This window comes from Phocoena phocoena, chromosome 16 (assembly GCF_963924675.1).
Source record: "Phocoena phocoena chromosome 16, mPhoPho1.1, whole genome shotgun sequence".
NCBI lineage: Eukaryota > Metazoa > Chordata > Mammalia > Artiodactyla > Phocoenidae > Phocoena > Phocoena phocoena.
Window position 1 is genome coordinate 16266311 of NC_089234.1, and position 22475 is coordinate 16288785.

The 22475-nt window shown below is 38.4% G+C and overlaps 1 protein-coding gene across 1 annotated transcript in view; it reads right to left on the reverse strand.

Moving 5' to 3' along the window:
• Positions 1-318: 318 nt before the first annotated feature.
• Positions 319-22475, reverse strand: part of NHLRC2 (NHL repeat containing 2) — a 58819-nt gene continuing 36662 nt past the window's right edge. Inside the window, exons 6-11 of the mRNA XM_065894447.1 lie at positions 11440-11539; positions 8055-8286; positions 7363-7485; positions 6240-6449; positions 5016-5235; positions 319-735 (exon numbers count right to left, since the gene is read on the reverse strand). Coding sequence (XP_065750519.1) covers positions 479-735; positions 5016-5235; positions 6240-6449; positions 7363-7485; positions 8055-8286; positions 11440-11539 — 1142 coding nt within the window. The 3' untranslated portion in view covers positions 319-478. The remainder of the gene's footprint in view (positions 736-5015; positions 5236-6239; positions 6450-7362; positions 7486-8054; positions 8287-11439; positions 11540-22475) is intronic.

Sequence of the window (22475 nt, forward strand, 5' to 3'; positions counted from 1 at the left end):
CGAGCCCCGGTCCGGGAAGATCCCACATGCCGCGGAGCGGCTGGGCCCGTGAGCCATGGCCGCTGAGCCTGCGCGTCCGGAGCCTGTGCTCCGCAATGGGAGAGGCCACAACAGTGAGAGGCCCACGTACCGCAAAAAAAAAAAAAAATTGTATCATTATTGTTATCAGTATTCACTGCAAATTATCCCATGATAATATTCTGTCCTATAATGTGGACTTAAGTCTTGTGCCAAATAGCAGCACAGATTACAGGATCATGGTTCAAATCACGGTCAATGACTTAGCTGGTACACAGTGAGAAGGAAGGAATTTGTCTATAATAAATAAATAAGGAGCATAGCTTTATTTTAGTATCAGTTGCTAGAACTCAACAATGGGTTTCTGGGTACCCAGAGGCAGAAATAAAGTTTCTTTTCATAAATTACACAGTGATGGTGGGGATGGAGAACAGGAGGCACTGGGATGCTAGGCAGCTTGCTAAAATATATACTTGAGTTCTACTGGAGGTATGTAGTCTTGCTGTGTATCGGTTATTTGTAAAGGCTGACTGAACAAAATTCCCTTCATCATACAGGCACTGCTGTCTGCACTACAGTAATAGAGAAATACGCTGATAGAGAGAACGGCTTCGAGTGATAAACAATCCCCAGGGATCTGCAGTGAGATTGTTGGTTGACTGGAAATGCTCTCTATCTCTCCAGATGGTATCTGTCCTTGAAGAAGCCATTCATTGCCTAGAAAATAAACAGGTAAATTATTAAGACTGCATGAGAAGTCAAGTAGGAAAGTGGACAAACCTTACGAACACTAGATTCGTTCAATCAACAAAGATTTACTGAAAGCCTCTAAGTGCCAGGCATTGTGCTCTGTGTGGAGGATACAAAATAAGATAGAAGTTGTTCCTCGTCTAATCATCTTGATGTCAAATTAAAATTCTTCCTTTGAACACTGTAAAATAAATTATAAAGTTATTTCTACTGAAATCCAGATGAATACTGCCAATATGGTTATAGATTTAAAATGTGATTATGGAATTTTAAATGAAAACTACTAATAAGTTCTAGAAATAAACATAGGACACTTCAGAAAATAGATCATTTTTACCATATAAGTGTCTAGAAATATAATATGCAAACTACAAAATAATCCAGGGAATACAAATGTATGTACAACTGCAGTGACTTTCAAGATGATGAACTACTGAATATCCAAAGGTGGTAATTTTAAAAAGCCATTGATTTTTTTAAGAAACAAGTAACACTGAATACATTATTCCAAGGGACTCAATGTAGAAAATGAATAGATTTTGTCTACCTCATTTTAACACATAAAACTCCTGAGACTTAAATACATAGATTATCTATGTAACAAAAGTCTAAAAACCCACTAAAAATCATTAAGTCTTCTAGTATTAAAGTTTTTAAAATGTTTTTATTCACCCAGTGCCTTCTCTCAGAAGGAACATATGCGTCATATTGAGGAAGTGCATACTTAGGCTGACACTCAGCATTAGCTAATTAAGAGCCATCATTTGGGAAATGCAGGACCTGCTTTCCTGCCATCTTAAATAGAACACATTGAACGTAATCTAACGACTTAACGACTCGGGGCCATCTGTACAAAAAGTGGACCATCTACTGAGTAGTGATGAAATCCCATGTCTACTTTTTAGCTTTTCTCTCTTTTGACCTCAGGATGAGTCAACAGACTAGAGCACCTGCCTCTACTGGTCCTCTTTATCTCTCCTTTAGTTTATTGCTCCTAATATTCTGTTGATTGAAAAATTAAATCTGAGATACATATATCAAATAAGAGTAAGGAGAATGTGAAAGGTTGAGAATCTAAAGAGTTAAGTGCAGAGCTTTTAAACAATTCTTTTAAAATTCTCTGGCCTTTTTGCTTGCTTCTGGACTGAAGAATATGTTTTATTTTAATGTTTGATTTTGTTAGATAGCAGGCTAGTGGGGGAACTTCTTATATGTTAAATAAAAACAGGAAAATAGTAAATTACACTATCTTAATGTCCAATTCTAGAAATAAAACAGTGTTTCTCTAGATAATTTTTGGACACATCACATGTATCTAAAATAGATGGCTAAAAATAGCTAAGAATTTTTCTCTTTAGATCACTTCACTTTCCTTTAATACTATCCATGTTTTGTACTCCAATAACTTGATACTAATTAACTTGTGTATTAGAGTTAAAATAAACATGTTAATTTACCAGTATCCTATTAAAAAAATACTCTGTTTTTAATTTTTCTGTGTGCGGTTAAAGCAGTTATCTCCAAATGATGCAATGCTTTCAGACTAATGGACACAGGCAGGACAGTTAAACTGGCAGTTGAGGACTTGCTCTGAACCTACAGAGGACTGTGGAATGAATGGCCAGGGTTTGAGTTCTCTTCTGCCCAAACATCCTCCTCTAGTACTGCATGGCTCAGCCCTCTCCTTTGTGGGGAGTAGATGGGGGTGATCTCCCCACAGGCTCAGTCAGTCACTCCAGAGCCAGCAAACTCTAACTCAGCAGTTCCTTCCGGCAGATCTCTCTGTTCTCCTGGTGTGGATACCAAGCGGGACAGTAGCTGCTGCTCTGAGAAGGTACCAAGGCAAGAAGGCATAAAGCCCGGACCTGGGTAACGTACAAAAGAAAAGTGTGTGAGGGCCTGAGACAGGAGGAGTCGGGCAGCAAATTCAAAACTGAGTGAGAACCTGTGAAACAGCACGGGAGGCTAGGACACAGCAAGATCACTAGGGACCGGAACTTACTACTGTTCACTTTCAAATTGTTGCCTACTCTCTTAGAGATGTTGGAAAGCACTGCTAGAAGACAAGCAGTACACTGATTACTTATAAGTTCATGAAGTAAGTTCACACTGTGATTCAAACACACACCCAAATCTTTACATAATTTACAGTAACTGAATACTTTGGAGAACAGACTCAAACAGGAAATGTTCTGAGATTAAAAGATCACAAATTAGTGACTGAGGACAAAGGCTCTGCCTGGACTCTAATCATAGTAATTCATCTGTACTTAATTACACATCCTCCTCCAACAATGTTTTTTCTTCTACTTGAATGGCATACTTTTAAGCAATGGCTTTGGCATTCTTGTCGCAAGAAAGTTAATGGGGCTCAAATTCTACCTTTGGAATCCCTAGAGGAGAAAACACAGCTTCAGGCTTAATAACTGGTAAGTCAAGTCCTAATGATACTACTGAAATAAAATGAACAGCAATGAGAGCTCTAAAGCGTTTGACAGACGCTATCTGGAAAAGTGAAAGATAATAATAAAACCACCAAGGAACTGAATTAGAGTTTGTGTCAAGTTAATTCAGTTAAAAGCAAGAATATATTAAAAAAAATCAAACTCAAGGGAAAAATCAATTTAATTCTTTAGAAGAGAATCCGTGAGATTTAGCGGTACGGTGGTGATCGTAATCAATACTGGGTCAGGACCCCAGACACCTGCTGATTAAACTACGCAGCCAATACCTACACTTCTGCTCCCTCGTGCCTCACCTTGGCTGGAGACAAACAGCCTCCACGTGGACTAGCCTAACTTTCAATTCATGACAGCCAGCCTCAAACACAGCCTCCTGGCCGGTCAGCAGTCACACTGTATTTCCCTCATGCAGTCACCCTCCCACCTTCCTGACCCTCTCCCCCTCCCCCTCTCACTCCCACTCTCAGCTGATGGCTGTGCTTCCCAATAATTAAGAAAACAGAAGCATGCAGAAGAGTGCTTCCACAAGCATCCACTTCACAGTTACCCATCTAGATCTCTGAGTCGCACACTGGGCCCTCCCTCCTTACCGTGGAAATGAGGTCCACATTCCTGGCAAAGGCCAGCCTGCCACCTCTCCTATCCTCCTATCCTTTAGGATACCCCGCAACACATACCATCGGTCCTTTCCTCTACTGATCTTTGCCATCAATATAACAAACACACTGCTCTCTCAACTCCGTTTTCCCCTGAGGGCAACTGCTCTCTTTTCCCTTATCTTTTTAGCTCAGCTCCTCTAAGAGCTATCTATGTTTAACTTTCTCCAGTTCCTCTCCTTCAATTCTTTTTTAACCTGCTCTAATCAGGCACCTCCTCCATCACTCTGAAACGGCCCTGGTGGAGGACATCAATTAACTGTAACATTGAATCAACGATCAATTCTTAGTCCTTATTTCACCTGATCTATCAATCGCGCTCAACACAGCTGATCACGCTCCGTAAAACACCTACTCCAGGAAACTACCCTCCCTCTTGGTTTTGCTTCTACTTGCTATTCACTCTTCAGTCTTCCATGTGGGTCCCTACCTCCCTTCTTGATCTCTTTATGCTGCAGTGCTCTAGAACAGGGTCACCAAAGTATAGTCTGTGGACCGGTGCTGGTTCACAAACCATGGTGAGTTAAGTACAGAAACCGAGAGTGAGGTTTGGAAACTTTTGTAACATCCCAATGCATAACTGGTGGCTTTGAATTTTATGTCTTTAAAAAACTAACTTCGTTTTTAGGACTAATAACCCTAGAGCTAGTTTGAGATGGAGTAGCACAATGGAAAAGACACTACACTAAGAGCCAGCAGAGCTGGGTTCAAATTCCATCTTCTGACCTAATTCAATATATGCCCTTCAGCAAATCACTTTATCTCTCTGAGCCCCTAGTCTCCTCACTTATAAAATAAGAGTCTTAAAACAGATGGTGTCCTTTGGTGCCTCTCAGCCCTAATATTCAAGGGCCTAACATTCTAAGACCGCACGAGTCTGTCTCATGTAATGAATTTGCTTGATAGCAAATGGCAATTATGATTAACTTCAGGGGAGTTACACTGTTATTTAGTAAAAGAATCTCATAGGCTAAAGAAAACTGCTAAAGTGGGGTTCAGTCTGGATCTTTGTTTTACAAGACCTTCCTCAAATCCTGCCCAACTGTAAACCTATCACAAGTGAGAAAAATTACTAGATCAAGTCTCAAGAATTTATGAAAGATTTGCATTTGCAAGATTATTGTCATACCTTCAGCTGATAGAAACCAGCAACTGGGTGCTCCTTCAGTTAGCTTTGTTCCTGATGGGAGGTCTAATCTTAGCTTGAACTGAAGAGTTTGCCCTGGAGATGCAGCCACCGGGGAAAGTCTAATGCCTGGAGCAGATTTAGGTAGTCTGGGTAGGGTCTTCTGTTTTTCTGCTGGGAATGAGCCGTCCACCATAGCACTTTCAGATCTGAAGACTGGGAGCTAGAAAACAAGAAAATCTGTTTTTTAAAGCACAAGTACTTTATAGTATTATAGACTGACAGAGCTTATTTTCAGACTTCAGTACAAACATGAGATTCTGTGTCAAGGAAACTTAATTGCCCTTCTCTTCTGAATCAGAAGTTGTTTAAATTTCCTCATGATTATTTTGTAGGTTCAGAAAAATATTTCATCCTGGCCAAAAAACTGCCAACATTTATGAATGAAACTGAATTAACTGTCCGATATGTTTATAGATAGCAGGAAATATAAAACTATCAATTTAAATGTAGTGGATATAATATACACCCTCTTATAATTTTCATTGCCAACTATAAGATGTCATTCATCTTATATCAGAGATCTATGTCAAGAGAAATGACACTTATGATGGGAATCTGTGTTTTTATTTTAAAACACATCTTGGAAATTCCTAGAATTTTAGAAAAAAAACTTGCATTTTTCCAGGCAAATGTGATATATAAAGGGGTAACTTGTATTAGAGACCATGTCCATATCTTTAAAATTAGAACTTACTTAAGTTTCTTCCAATCTTATTCTTAAGTCTTGAGAAATGTGGCTCCTAGAGCTTCCTTTAAAGATTATTTGGTAATGGATTCACCACAGGAAACAAAGATTACCCACTAGTCAGAGGATCATTAAAAAAAAAAAACCACCCAAGATTAAACAACCCAACCCACATAGTTTGTATGTGTAGTGTATCAGTATGTCCATACATTTAAAAATAGATGAGTCCTTTTTTTTTTCCTTTTCTGAAAGTTCATCAAATTCTCTCCAACTTCTAGAATCTTTCTCAAACACTCTTGGCACAAATGGAATTTTTATTTTAAAAATAACAGGATATCCTTGGAATAGGCACCCACTCACTACTCTACCCACGTTTCACTTTCACCACCAGAGATGGCCTAACCAAAAGTGCCTCTGTTGTTGCTGAGGATCTTAGAATCTTTCTTAAAATGATGCCCTTTCACTTAAAGATTACTTACCACAGAAACTGTTTTTGTTTCTAAATCCATCACTTTAATTTGATGGTTATTGGTGTCTGCCACATATAATAACCGACCATTCTCTCCAATACACAAGCCTCCTGGTTCATTAAAAGTTGAGTCGGTAAAATTGGAACCGATAACATTACTTGCATCTCCAGTTCCCGCTAATGTTGTACAGTTTTTTGTTTTTGGATCCACAACTTTAATCTAAGAAGATAGAACAAAAATTTATATATCTGAAGCTCAACTGCAGATTTGTAGTAAGGAAAAGTATCATATTAAGCAAGCCAGAGAATTCCTGATTGACATTAGAATTCTTAATAAATCTCAGAAAAGGAACAGACATTTCCATATTTTCTTAAAAAGCCAAACATTCAAATTACAGTCTAAGGGGAGATATTTCATTCTGAGGGCTAAGCCTATAAAATCCCCAGTTACATCCTGTCTTCTAGAAGCAATCTTTGATAAAATTATTTATGGAATTAAAAAAAATTTTTAATGTTCTTCTTTCCCCTCACAATGGGACAGAGTGGCACTGACTTTCTTCTCATGAATATCTAACACTGGCTGAGGATTTGGCTACTATCGTTAAACTTAATGACTCCTCGCTGTGTTTCAATTACATTAAATTCAGTCTCTCATCACAAAAATATTAACATTTGGGTTCCACTGATTTTATAAAAAGGAAAAATGCACAGTAAGAATGCAGTAGAGACAAAAAAAAAATGGAAATGCTGATGAAAACGGAATTACTTGCTAACAGGCGTGGCAACCGTGCAAAGGCTCAAAAATGTTCATTCGTTACTTGACGTGTTAATTTCCCTGCTACCGCCTTGTCCTCATTTACTCAACCTTACTAAGCAGCTTTAATGGCTTGCAATTCACAAGTTTTGGCTAGTCATTGGGAATTTGTTCAGTCCTTTCCCCCCAGCTCAGAGTACCATCACATCCTCTCTGCAAGAAAGGACCAAGAAAAGAACAGAAAGGCTTATGTACAGTTGTCCAAAACTGTCATTCCTCGCTATATTTTAGCGGCAATTGTAGGAGGCTCACAGATCTTTCAGCATTTTAAATACCGCAAGTGAAAAGCAGGGTATTATATAATTCTTTCAAGACTCACCTTGTGATTGTAAGAGTCTGCCACGTAAACTAAATTCCTTTTCTTGTCCCAAGTTACTCCAAGTGGGTGTTGAAGCTTTGCATTGATTCCTACTCCATCAACATCACCAAAAGCAAATAAATTCTTTTATTTTTTTTTTAAAAAAGAAAGAAACAGCATGTATTAAAATTTTTTACAGTGCTTTGTTAGGGTATAAAGTGAAAATTAAGATAGCTGTATATGCTACTTAAAGGGGAAGAAGTCTGATTTCATATAAATAGGGTTGGGCATTTGACTGAAATTAGAAAAAAATGATAGAATTCTGAACTTGAATTAATTTGTGATGCTTAGGAATTTTATTCACAAAAATCACACAGCTGATCAGGAACAGGTCAAGTCTACTGATCTGGTGCTCTTTCCACCCTACTGCCAAATATCTAATCTACGTTTTCCCCTTGCTTGGTAATCAATATTTTATCCTTCCTTTTCTCCTGAAACTTTGACATTTATATATAATCAAGTCGAGTCATTTTATTTTCTTCGGTGGTTTTGTTACTTGTATTTCTTCATACTCACATTTCCTTTGGTTTGACTTCCATTTTAACATGGATAAGCCAAGAACTTTCTCCTTCCTAAGCTTTATTAACTCTTCACAATTCAGAAAGTCACAAGCTTGTTAAGCAGGCACACCACACGAGGGTGCTTCTCATTACCATAGGATCTCTCTCTCCTCCCACGAGGTGCTTTACCGCTCCATCTTTCAGCGAGACGGTTCTCACTGTACTGCTCTCACTATCTGCTACAAACAGGCAGCTCCAGGGATCCTCTGAGGCCAGAGAAAGACCTGAAGGTTGGGCGAAACCGGCTTTGTGAGGATATGAGTTATTTCGATTCTCTTCATTTCCACTTCCAGCAAACCGAAGGCAGGTTCCTTTTTTTAACTCACTAAAAAAGACAAATTCATAGTGAAGTCAACATTGTTATACTGTGTCCAATTTCATTAAACAAATGAATGTAAATGATGAAATCAAGGGTGACAGCATTATATACAAAAAAAAAAAAAAATCCAGTGATCTTGGCCTAAATTGTGCAGATCACCTTTCACCGTCGTTTCTAATCATTAACTTATTTATCCACTGTGTAGAGACCTTTCTACCTTTTTAAATTTTTGACATACACAAAAGTGAAACTATTCTCAATGGCAAGACAGGAAATCACTGACAAAGTTAGAAATATAAGAATAAAGATCATATCATTGATGGGATAGTTTTTTTTTTTTTTCCTCCAAGTGATGAGAGGTAGGTACAGCTAGATCCCACCTTTACTTCCTGACCTCTTCTTAGCTTCATGCAACATTAGGTTCTGAAAGGGAATTAAAAAGATCTAGGTAACCTTTTCTAGCTCTTGCTAGCGTAAAGCTTAAATTTTCATTAAAAATGTTTTATTTCCTTGTATATAAGTAGAGACTAGAAAAAAGAATTAAAAGAATAATTTGTGAAAGATAGCCAGGTACTCATTTTAAGATAATAATATGATTACACTGCTTTAACTAATCGATTGTACAAATCCATTTCTTATATACAGTAGGGAAATTTCTATTTAAAGGACTATCGTAATGATTCCTTTTGTAATGCAGAGAAAGTTTTATACCTTGGCTTCTAAGTTTATGTCAGAGGAACTGTAAGGAAGACATGGTAACGTCCTGGGTTGAGGGGAGGGAAGAAGCTGACTTCAGATGCAAAATAACGAGAGACTATATGTATATCTTTTCCTAATAGGGCACAACATGCAAAAGTCTAAAATGACCATCATATCATTTACTAGTTGATATGATCCCAATGCTAACTTTGGTAGGGAGCCAGGAGTGGAGGCAAAGGGACACAAAATGTATAAATACAGCCATTTATTCAAGGAACTCGTAAAAATAACCTACTCAGAGGAATACATGTAATAACCAATATGCCAAACAAATAAAGGAGTTACAACGATTTTAAAAAGGAGTTGCCTTTATTAAAGGTAGAAAGAGTGGGGAGAAACGGTAACTTCTAAAAGCTCAGGAGCTATTACCACTTGAAGATCAGTAACAAATAACGATAAAGGGTCCTTAAAATTATAATACAGGTCAATGTGATCCAAATGGACACTTTACTATTGCAAACAAGTGACAACTCTACTTATGTGGAAATTTAGTCCACTCTTGACCATCTAGGTCCAAAACAGTCATCGCTTACAACAGCATATTCTGGTCATCTCTGCTACTACTTTTTTCCTCATCTTATGTTATTGGTCCTGTCGCTGTTTGGGCTACTATCAGCTCTGGCCTGGATAACAGCAATCGCCTCCTCACTTGTATCTCTGTCTCCAGTACTGTCACGCTCCAAATGCTGCCAGTGTCCTTTCAAAAACACAAATCTTATGTCACTTCCCAGCTTAAAACTTCCTATAAAGGTATATGCAGAATAACTTTCAAATCTCTAAAAAAAGACTCACAAGGCACTTCATGATCTGGCTGCTACTGACATCACTAGGGTCATTTCTTGCCTGGAAAACCTCTACTCTTCTGAACTCCTTTCTACTCTCTATCAGGTTTTAGTTTAGTACCATCTTCCAGGAAGCCTTCCTTGATACCTCAGATCTTATTTATATCAGGTGTTCCTCTTATTTAGGTAAGGGACAACTTCCATTTAAAGGACTACTGCAGTGATTCCTTTTGCACACAGCGCCTGCACTTCCCAACTATTTTTTGTTTGTTTTTGCTGATCTGATTCTTCCTCTGAAAACCTGCTGAGGACAGTAACCACATCTTTTCATTTTATTCTTAATATAGTAAACATATCACTTCATCCCTACGGCCAAGCACAGTGCCTAGTTTGCTTAATAAGTATTTGTTAGATGAATGATTAAATGTTGCAAAACATCGTACAAAGCAACACACACACATACACTCTTTAGAATATCTGATATTTTGGATTATCTATATGACTGCCCCTTTCTACTGATAAAGGTAACTGAGGTGACTGACACTTGCTTTCTAGGGTGGTTTGACAGTCTTTATGGTCTATGACTTTCATTCATTTATTTCTTCTGCAGACCCTTACTGAGCTCCTATCATGTGTCAGATACTGTGCTAGGTACAGGGGACACAAAAGTGAATGCGAAAGGGTCCTTTCCTTTAAGAGGCAGTCTACTAGGAGAAAACAGTTATGTAAACAAGTAAGTGCAACCAAAAACAGAAGGTGAGAGAGAGAGAGGGGTGAGAGGGAGGGAGAGGGGAAGAAGGGAGAGATGGGAGGGGAGGGCAGGGAAGGGGAAGGCTGGGGTGTTAGGGAGAATAGGAAAGGCTCTATAGAAAAAATACAAGAAAATTTGTAGAGACACTACTTTTCCAGCTTTATACCCCTAACAGTGGCAGCAATGCTACCAACATTTACTGTACACGCCAGGCACCAGGCTGAGCCTTTCACACACATTAATTCTCAAAACAAGCCTATGAGGTAGATATAAATAAGGAAACTGAGGCTTAGAAAGTTAAAGTGACTCTCCCAAGCTCATGTAGATAATAAGTGGCAAAGCCAGGACTCAATCTCAGGCCTGACTACAAAACCTGAGCTATTAACTAGTCTGCTATGCAGTCTTCAAATATCTGAATTAATGATCAGGGATATTAGAAATGCGCATTAAAATGAAAGATGCTCCCAGTTCTCCTTGTGGATGCTCGGGGGGACCGCTCTTCCCAAGCTCCCAAAAGTTGGGTGTGGTCACGAGCCTTACTTGGGCTGACGAGTACAAGTGATGTGTGTCACTTCTGAGGAGTTTTCAGAGCCAGTGAGCAACTCCCCAGCTCTGTCTCTCTCTGCCAGGACAGCTGGCAGAGCTCCAGACGGTGGCTGCTGCATCAGCCTGGGGGGCAGAGTAGTGCTCCCCCAGCAAACAGACCTCGTCCTAAGCCACCGGGGACCTGGGCTGCTGGTTATGGGAGCACAGCCCAGCACATCCTGACCAGTACAGTGAGAGTTACGAGGATGGAAACTTCGGGAAAAGGAGTTCTGTGAACGCCACGCTTACCCGAAGAGAGATGTTACCAAAGTTACCACTTACTTTTTCTTTGGTAATCTGCCATAGTCCAGCAGGAATGCCCATATCTGATGAGTCCCTGCCATGGCTATCCACAGAATGTCGTCTCTTTGGACCTCTGGACCTTTATGAAAGTAAACAGTAATTACTACAGATATATCTGGTTAATACAAACATTCCCAATCTTTCAGAAATTTAAATTAAGGGAAGACAGTAGTATGTTTATAAATCATCTGATAGAAGAAAGTAAAAATATTTGCAACGTTTTAAGTCATTTTGGAAATTTTTCCATTTTCCTCGTGAAAAGTTTACTTCTTTAGACTTATAAATTTACATTCACAGAAATCCGAAGTATTCTTAATAGCAAAATGTCCCTCTGCATCTCTGGGCACAATGTTTTTAAACATCTGATTTCTTACTTTATGTAACAGAAGAAATGCGTTGAAACACACTCTCCAAAGAAACTCTGGCACTCAAGTACCTAAATTACATGCTTTAGGAATATAGGAATAGTTCTTTGAACAATTTCTCATGAAAGGACTGTATGTTTTAATAGTTTAAGAAATATATTTTTCTACCCCAGTATTAGCTTTTAGACTTAAGACTCACATCACTGCTGCTCTTTAAAAATCTACTGTTTAATTGTTGTGAACCTTTTTCAAAAAGATATGATTGACATGTAATAAACCTAAGAGTACACTATATTACAATATAGCTGTTTTCTAAAATTAATAATTTTCTGTTTTTTTAAGACTGATATTACAACTTATTACAATGTGACAGGGCTCTGTTTCTCAAATTCTATTTTCAAAATATTTAATTAAGCTGTATTCTGAAGCTACTTTTACATGTAGTTGAGACATTTTCACTAAAATAATTTGGTCAGACACATGCTAAAATAAATATATCGGAAAGGCTATTTTATTTGTACTTTCTTTAACTTCAAGTAGTTGCGTCCAGAAGGAATTTTTCTTCCTTAACTTGAATTACTTTCAAGTGTCTTTTAATTTAACAAAATTAAATTTTGTTTATTTAATTTAAATTTTGTTTAACAAAAATGTTGACAGTCAATAAACTGTGGTTGCTATGTGCCAAGCACTTTACAGAGATTATCACTTAAATCTTCTCAAAAAGCCCTTCTTACAGGCCCTTTACAAAAGAAACTGAGGCTTAGACAGGTTAGCTAACTTGCCAGGATCACAGAGCTAGTAAATGAAGGAACTGGAATCTGAACCCAGGAAGTCCAACAAGAAAATCTATTTAACATGCTGCCTCTTTTGCTGTGTTAATTGCTATCATATGAAATCTAAAGGAAAGTAGTTTATTTCCATTTAATTTTTCATAGTCAAATATTTTTAATAAACATAAATTAAAAGTGACAGTGCATCCATATATTCTGGGGACTCAAGTCTCCGCTTAATCACTTTAGAACTAGATCAAAACCTTTTCATTATTATATTCTTTTATTTTATTTTGCCCCTGCCATGTGAAGACAAAGGTTGAAGGTGACCCTCTATAGGCCAGAAGAGAGCTCTCACCAGAAACCAATCATGCTGGCACCTTGACCTTGGACTTCTAGCCTCCAGAACTGTGAGAAAATAAAATTCTGTTGTTTAAGCCACCCAGTCTGTGGCATTTTGTTATGGCAGCCCGAACTAAGACATTCCCCCTGAGAACAGAAATGAGACAAGGAGATCTGCTATCAACACTTATTTAGCATCATATGAAGGTCCTAATTCATACAAGAAAAAGAAGCAAAAAGCATAAAGATTGGAAATAAAACTATAATCATTAGAAGATGACATGGGTTTAAAGCCTCTCTACTTTGCCAAAGAAGAGCTGTGTTGGTATATACAGGAGTGAAAGACCAAATCAGGTCTCCATTATCTACTTCTCCAAACAGGCCAGGCTAGTTCAACTAGGGTCTACCTATGAGGCCAGAGCTTCATCGTAATATTAGTGTGAGCATCTGTTTGGTCTTGGTCTCTGTGTACTTATTTCCTTTAGAAGCTGGAGGTATGAGAAATAGTGTAGAAGCAGAGGCTGTGTCAGGTCGGGATTCAGGAGTTTATGATTCTACATACCAGTTGATGAGGATGATAATGACGGGGGGCATGGTGGTGAAAATGAAAACCATTCGGAACATTTCCTGTTTAAGGCACTGAGCTAATAATAAGCGCTTTATATGGATTATTTCCTTTAACAACATTAGCAAGTCTAGTTATTATCATCTCCATTTTATAAAGAAATTGAAATTCAAAGGGGTTAAATAATTTGTTGGTATTCACACAGCTGAACCTGGAATAATAATCCATTAGTGAGTCCAATTCCAGATTATTAGTGCTCTGATCAGAGCGAAGGAACTACAGAAGTGAGCCTGTGCTCTTCTGGCCAACACTCTGCTTGGCCCGTTCTCTTCTCCCTCCCTTCCACCCCTGCTCCATGGACTTAGCTTTGGATTCAATTACCCAAGTGCACTTTAATGTGTGATCAGAAATTGAGATCTGATCAAATGTAACCAAGGCTTTATACTCCAGTATTTGTGGCTAGGTCACTCCTTCTGCCCTTCTCTTCTTGTAGCCTCTGGAATAGGCTGTGGCCAAATAATCTCTTTCAAGGATTTTTTCCAGTCCCTTGCCTTTCCATTTTTGGTTTGGTTCAGCTTATCAACATCTTGAGATTTTCATAATGAGAATCTTATAGCAAACAACAATAACAACGGACACTTATATAGTACTTTCTATGTGCCAGGCACTGTTCTGGGTGCTTTCCATATATTAATTCTCATAATTCTCACAATAAACATTTGAGGTAGATACTATTAGTATCTCCCATTTAGATGAGGAAACTGAGGCATCAAGAGGCTGAGTAACTTGTCCAAAGTCACACAACTACTAAGATGTGAAACTAATTAGAACCCAAGTGGTCTGGCCCCAGAGTCCAGGCTCATCACTTCCTTGCTAAACTGCCACTCAAGAAGTCTTTACCCACCTAACCATTTCAGTGAGGGCTGAAGAGTTTGTTCTTGTAAATAAAATGGGAGTTTAAAAAAATGGGGGGGTGTAGTCTGGCATTTATAATGTCTATCAAACTAATAATCATGTTTATACTGTTCATCCTGGATTTTTAAATCTAAAGTATATAGTTGTGGGACTTCTCTGGTGGTGCAGTGGTTAAGAATCCTCCTGCCAATGCAGGGGACATGGGTTCATCCCTAGTCCTGGAAGATCCCACATGCCATGGAACAACTAAGCCTGTGCACCACAACTACTGAGCCTGCGCTCTAGAGCCCGCATGCCACAACTACGGAAGCCTGTGCGCCTACAGCCTGTGCTCTGCAACAAGAGAAGCCACCACAATGAGAAGCCCGCACACCACAACAAAGAATAGCCCTCGCTTGCCGCAACTAGAGAAAGCCTGTGCACAGCAACGAAGACCCAACACAACCAAAAATAAATAAGTAAAATAAAATAAAATAAAAAATAAAATTTCCATCCTGTTGGGAAGAAGTCTCTTGACTTTCACCTCAGCTTTAAAAAAAAAAAAAAAAGTAGGGGGCTTCCCTGGTGGTGCAGTGGTTGAGAGTCTGCCTGCCGATGCAGGGGACACGGGTTCGTGCCCCGGTCCGGGAAGATCCCACATGCCGCGGAGTGGCTGGGCCCGTGAGCCATGGCCGCTGAGCCTGCGCGTCCAGAGCCTGTGCTCTGCAACGGGAGAGGCCACAACAGTGAGAGGCCCGCATACTGCAAAAAAAGTAGGGGCTTCCCTGGTGGCACAGTGGTTGAGAATCTGCCTGCCAATGCAGGGGACACGGGTTCAAGCCCTGGTCTGGGAAGATCCCACATGCCGTGGAGCAACTGGGCCCGTGAGCCACAACTACTGAGCCTGCGCGCCTGGAACCTGTGCTCCACAACAAGAGAGGCCCGTGCAACGCGATGAAGAGTGGCCCCCGCTCGCTGCAACTAGAGAAAGCCCTCGCACAGAAATGAAGACCCAACACAGCAAAAAATAAAAATAAATTTATTAAAAAAAAAAAGTATATAGTGGTATCACCAAGTATGGGTATTAGTTCATTCTAACAAGAATGTGGCAATCATGAACATTTCAACCTTAAATTAAGAGTGCACTTGGGACTTCCCTGGTGGCGCAGTGGTTAAGAACCCGCCTGCCAATGCAGGGGACATGGGTTCGATCCCAGGTTCAGGAAGATCCCACATGCTGTGGAGCGACTAAGCCCGTGAGCCACAACTACTGAAGCCCATGTGCCTAGAGCCCGTTCTCTGCAACAAGAGAAGCCACCACAATAAGAAGCCCCTGTACCGCAACGAAGAGTAACCCCCGCTCGACACAACTAGAGAAAGACTCCGTGCAGCAACGAGGACCCAATGCAGCCAAAAATAAATAAATAAAATAAATTTATTAAAAAAAAAAAAGAGTGTCCTTAGAATCACTGACTTACAGCAGTCACAAATTAAAAATAGAAAAAGGACAATGCCAATAGCTAAAAAGGTTTTGGGAGTTAAGTATTTTTAAAGGCAAAATGCCTCATAATTATCAATTATCAAGAAGGATTAGTGAAATAGTTTCAGAAAACAGGAACAAAATCAGCAAATGAAATATGAATATAAAAATTACCTGCAGTTCAGCTTTTACAAATTCTGTGTTATTTTAAGCAACTATGATCAAAATAGATCCCACTGACTAGAACCCTCTTAATGGCATCTGTGAAATCATCCATTAGTGTAAATGGTTTTTTCTGCACAGCTTCTAAATCTCCCCTGTAAAGCAAAGCCTTAATCCACTAGGAAAAAGCAACAAAGTCTGTCACTGCCAGGGCACAGGAAAAGATTAATTATAACTGGAGGAGGGGGAGAGGAAAAAAAAAAAAAAACTCTCTGGTGGAGGGGCAAGGAAATGTCTTTGGCCAAAGACCCCAGACACCAAGTAGAGATTTCCCACTGCTGGGAGAGAAGCAGGAAACGCTTCAAAACCACTCACAAATGTAAGAGAGAGTTAAGCTGCCAGAGAGAGAAGGAACAGAATCACTGAAAAAGCTCTAAGCTCTCCACCTTGTTTCATGGAGGCCCAGGTACACAGTGCCTCCCTAAGACTGAGGCTCACCAGAACAACAGAGAACTCTCCCTTAGCCCCAATGCAACCTAGTACAGAAAGACAGCAGCAGTCTATCCCTCGGGGATCTGTGCTGGCTGACTGAAAGCTGACGGTGGAGTACTAACACTAAGAAAAAGTCTCTAGCATCTAGCCCCGCAGGCTTAGGCAACAGCCCACTGCTAGAGGACTGTGAAAGCCATGGTGACTTGACAGAACTCACAGCAATAATAAAATCCAGATCCAGGCCAGCTTCTGACTAAATTGACTCGACCTCCCATAATAATGACAAATACTATTGATCTCAGCCTCCATAGTTCCACGCATGACTGGAATTTAACAAAAAAATGAGAAGACGCACATAAATGTAAGCAAAACAAAATAAAAAAACAAATAAAAAAACATTTTCAAGAGACAAAGCGATCAACAGAAACAGACTCAGAGCTGACCTGAAATTTAGATCTATGACATAGACTTTGAAATCACTATGCTTACTATGGTAAAGAATCTAGAGAAAAAGATGGCCAACATACCTAAATAGATGGGGAATTTGAGCAGATAGATGAAATCTCTAACAAATATTAAAATGGAAATACTGTTAGAAAAAGAATAATGTCAGAAATTAAAAATTCCTTCAACAAGCTCATCAGTTGACTAGACACAGCTGAGGAAAAATTCAATGACCCTAAAGCTAAATCAACAGAAATTATGCACACTGAAACACAAAGAGAATAAAGGGTGAACATTAAAAAAAACCCAAAACCATAACATGTAAAAGTTGTTGAATATAATATTAGAATCTAACATACGAGTAACTGAAATCCCAGAAAGAAGAGAAAGGAGCAGAAAAACTATTTGAGAAGATAATGGTTGAGAATTTTTCCAAATAACGAAGGACATCAAGAATCCTGAGCAGGTGACTCCTCGATGTATCAATGAAACTGCTGAAAGCCAAAGAGAAAATCTCCAAGGCAGCCAGAGGAAAAAACACATTGTTTATACTAAGGAACTAGGAAAAGAATTAAATCAGACTTCTCGTTTATACTATGTAAGCTATAACACAGTGGAATGACATCTTTAAAATATCAAAAAAAAAAAAGCGCCAATCCAGACTTCTTTATGGAGTAAAAATAGCTTTCAAAAATGAATGCTAATTACTTTTTCAGACCCTCCCCCTCCAAAGAAAGGGCCAAGAGAAATCACTGTCAGCAGACAAGTGCTGCAAGAAATGTTAAAGTTAGTTCTACACGCAAAAGCAAAATTACTCCAGCCAGACACGGGATTTTTAAGAAATCAGCAACGTTGGGAAACAGTCTGGCAGTTTCTTACAAAATTACACATACACTTATCATATGATCTAGCAATTTCATTCCTAAGCATTTGCCCAAGAGAAAATATACGTCCACATAAAAACCTGCACACAAACGTTTATAGAGGCTTTAATCATAATTGCCATAAACCAGAGACAGCTGAAACGCTTACCAACTGGTGAGTTAATAAACAAATTGTGGTACAGCTGTACAATGGAATACTACTCAGCAATAAAAAAGAACTACTGATACATGCAAGAACATGGATGGATCGCAGAAGATTATGGTAACTGAAAGAAACCAGACATACAAAACTATACAGAGGAACAAGGAATCATTGTTGCCAGTGGGTGGAGTGGGTAGAGTGGGTGGTAGAGGGTGAGGGAGGGAGGACTGAACAGAGTCATAAGAGAACTTTTTGGGGTGATGGAAATATTCTATATCTTGATTGTAGCAATGGTTATAAAGATTCTTCATAATAGAACTTACACCTATTAAGGGTAAATGTTACTTTCTGTAAATTATTACCTCATCATTCGAACTGAAAAAAAACCCTTATAAACACCAAGTCAGTGCGATAATAGTTATTCAGATATAAAAATACTACTACTGTTTTTACTTTGTTAAAATAAAAACACACTAGTCACATTATATAAAACTTATTCCTCAAAAAAATTTTGTATTATCCGATAAGAGGATAAATGTATTTTATTTAGAGCATACTAATGGAAGTCAGAGAAACATATTACCTAAGCTGTAGATTACCAGACTAGCATACTAAATAGTTGGATTTCAATCATTAAAGGTCAAATAAGTACAACTAAATTTCTATCTAGGGAAATGCTGATTAAAGGGCCAAGGAAGGTTAATGGCATTTGGGCACACTATCTTTTCTGTAAATGATTTAAAATCAGGTGAAGTCTGAAGTACTTAGAGACTAGCAGGGGTTCTGACCTTTACGATAAAAGAAATTCTCAGGTTATTGTAGGGCATGAGTGGAGACAGCACAGACTTGGTATGCATTTTAGAAACATGGCAATGTTTCTGGTGAAAAAATGAATTTATTGGAGTTCTTTTTAATTATTTTTAGTGCATTATAAAGTTTTGACCATATTTAGAGTGATAATCAAAAATGGACAAAGATGAAAATAACTTTTATAAAGTGATTTTTTGTAAAAATCAATGTATGTGAATTATTTCCATGCTTTTATCACTGTAATGGCATAATTAGGTTAAATATTCAGGTACTATTAAAAATACAAACACACACACATTTACATATTACATATATATTTAAAATAATCAGAGGTATTTCAAGTCCCTTTCCCTAATCTCTTTTTGAAGTGTACGCTGTTCATTATCTGAGTCTCTTGGTGGGGTATATATTCAACTGCATATTGTCTTTGTTATTTTTCACTCTCTTTATATGATCTATTTTCTTTCCTTTTAAGGTTTAATTTTTACTTAAATATGCATATGAATGGATAACTGTTCTACATAAAGGTTAAATAATAACTAAACATCCATGTGCACAACACCAGCTCAAGAAAAGGGAAGATTATGTGAAAACTTCCTGCATCCCTCTGTGAGCATATCCTCCTCCTCTTCCCAGAAGGAACTACCAGTCTAAAAATTTGTGTTTTTCATTATCTTCTTTGATTTTAAAATTTTACCATGTCTGAATGGATCTCTCAATGTATAGTCAGTCTTGCTTGCTACTGAACATTCTATAAAAGGTGCTTTCTCCACTCAACAGATTTCCTGATACTTCTCCATGCTGTCAGGTGTAGCTGTGGTCCATTGTTTGCACTGCAGAACAGCTTAATATATGATGATACCACAATACCCTATCTATTTTTCATGTTTCCCTTCTGATAATTCCATCCTTTCTCATATTCCTAACTATGGTAGAATTTCAGAAATATTCTATATAATTCTTAAAGTATTAAAAAATTTAAGTGCTTACAAGAACAATTTTTCTTAACCACAGTCCCCTTCAAGTTGCATTTAATCCCACATCTGCTTAAACCAGTTTTACAATTACATAATTTAAATATATTCAAACCAATTCAATATGAATGAATTGGAAGGAAGTTTTTCCTCTGAAAACAAAGTTAATACTCTGGAAAGACAATAAAGCCAAGTAGCAAAGTCAAATTGTTAGTGAATAAGATGTGGAAAGACAATTGGAAAGAATAGGTTTTAAAAATTTCAGCCCTGTTTTCTTTGCAGGTGTTTTAAAAACTCATCACAGTTTAAGGAAACCAAAACAATACACTGTGATTGGTATAAGACTGTCAGAAAAGACACACTTAAACATCAAAAGACTGGCTAAAAATGTACATTCTATAGGGCTTCCCTGGTGGCGCAGTGGTTGAGAGTCCGCCTGCTGATGCAGGGGACAGGGGTTCGTGCCCCAGTCTGGGAGGATCCCACATGCTGTGGAGCGGCTGGGCCCGTGAGCCATGGCCGCTGAGCCTGCGTGTCCGGAGCCTGTGCTCCACAACAGGAGAGGCCACAGCAGTGAGAGGCCCACATACTGCAAAAAAAAAAAAAAAAAAGTACATTCTATAAATGTACATTTATAGTTCTTAAAGCATTTTTAGTTTTATGATTAACAGATTTTTTTTTCCACATGGATCAATTATCATACCCAATCAGTTCAGTAAATTATTCTACTGGGGCTTCCCTGGTGGCACAGTGGTTGAGAGTCCGCCTGCCGATGCAGGGGACATGGGTTCGTGCCCCGGTCTGGGAAGATCCCACATGCCACGGAGCGGCTGGGCCCGTGAGCCATGGCCGCTGAGCCTGCGCGTCCGGAGCCTGTGCTCCGCAGCGGGAGAGGCCACAGCAGTGAGAGGCCTGCATACAGCAAAAAATAAATAAATAAAAATAAATTATTCTACTGGATTTATTTACTTCTACTTTTATTTCACAAAGTATTCAGGTAGTTTACAAGGAAATAAACCCTAGTAAGATAAATAAATTTAAAATAAGAAAATTGAAACAATAGGTAAATAGAGTAGAAAAGAAAGATGCAGCCAAGTAATATTAAAAAATGAATGTCAGCCCGGAGATGGAAACAACCTAAGTGCCCATCATCAGATGAAAGGATAAAGAAGATGTGGCACATATATACAATGGAATATTACTCAGCCATAAAAAGAAACAAAATTGAGCTATTTGTAATGAGGTGGATAGACCTAGAGTCTGTCATACAGAGTGAAGTAAGTCAGAAAGAGAAAGACAAATACCGTATGCTAACACATATATATGGAATTTAAGGGTTAAAAATGTCATGAAGAACCTAGGGGTAAGACAGGAATAAAGACACAGACCTACTGGAGAACGGACTTGAGGATATGGGGAGGGGGAAGGGTAAGCTGTGACAAAGCGAGAGAGAGGCGTGGACATATATACACTACCAAACGTAAGGTAGATAGCTAGTGGGAAGCAGCCGCATAGCACAGGGAGATCAGCTCGGTGCTTTGTGACCACCTGGAGGGGTGGGATAGGGAGGGTGGGAGGGAGGGAGATGCAAGAGGGAAGAGATATGGGAACATATGTATATGTATGACTGATTCACTTTGTTATAAAGCAGAAACTAACACACCATTGTAAAGCAATTATACCCCAATAAAGATGTTAAAGAAAAAAATGAATGTCATGTTTCCGTTACACTTTGCTGGAGACAAATCTGTCTCTAAGTTTCCTAGGAATCAACATAACAATGCAAACACAATCAGTTATGATATTCAAATTATCCAGGAGCTTAAAAACAAACTTGATACTTAGAAAAAAACATAATTATCTATAACACAGAAAAATTCTCTAGTAGATAATCAGAGAGGTTATTTATAAGATAATAACTGAAATTAGCAGCAAACCCTTATAGTAAAAACAGTTCAGAAGTCCCACAGGACTGTGGTTTGATGAAATATATAATATGAAACATATACATATATAAATGAATGTAAGATATGTTGATGTGTTAATATATTTTTAAATGAATGACATGATGTCAAAATACAGTTAAGTAAAAACAATTGTAAGGAGAGCAATTATTCTATGATCCAGTTTCCCCATACTCTGACAATAATGCATTAATCCAGGATTAGACTTCAGAGTGATTTAAAGCAGTGGCTCTTAAAATGTTTTGGGGTAACACACCACTTCGAAACTGATGAGAATCTGACCAACTCCCCCAAACCTTAAATAGAATTTCTGGGAAATTTAAGTACTTCGCAAAATCTAACCATGAATGCCTTGAGTATATAACTCAAGGTTAAAAACTCTTGTAGTCATTGTGATTATAGGTCCTTCATACAGTACTTGAAAACCATTTTCTCTTAGCATTTTGAAAGGTGTTGAGCTTATTTAAGTGCATTCAAGATTACTCCTCTTGCCAAGTACCTGGAGTGAAGCTAATTTAAACTGTAAGTTAAATGTGGAACCATATGCTTTTAATGATCTATTGAGCTAAGGTAGGATTCACTTCCTTTTCTAAAAGCTGAGCTTAATAAAGACACAAGCCTCAGCACATCACTCCAGTTGGAAGCTGAGGGAGTACTTGTCAACAGGGCCAGTATTTTTCTTGGAAAGCAATTTGGGTACACTCTCAATATGAGATAAACAACCAGA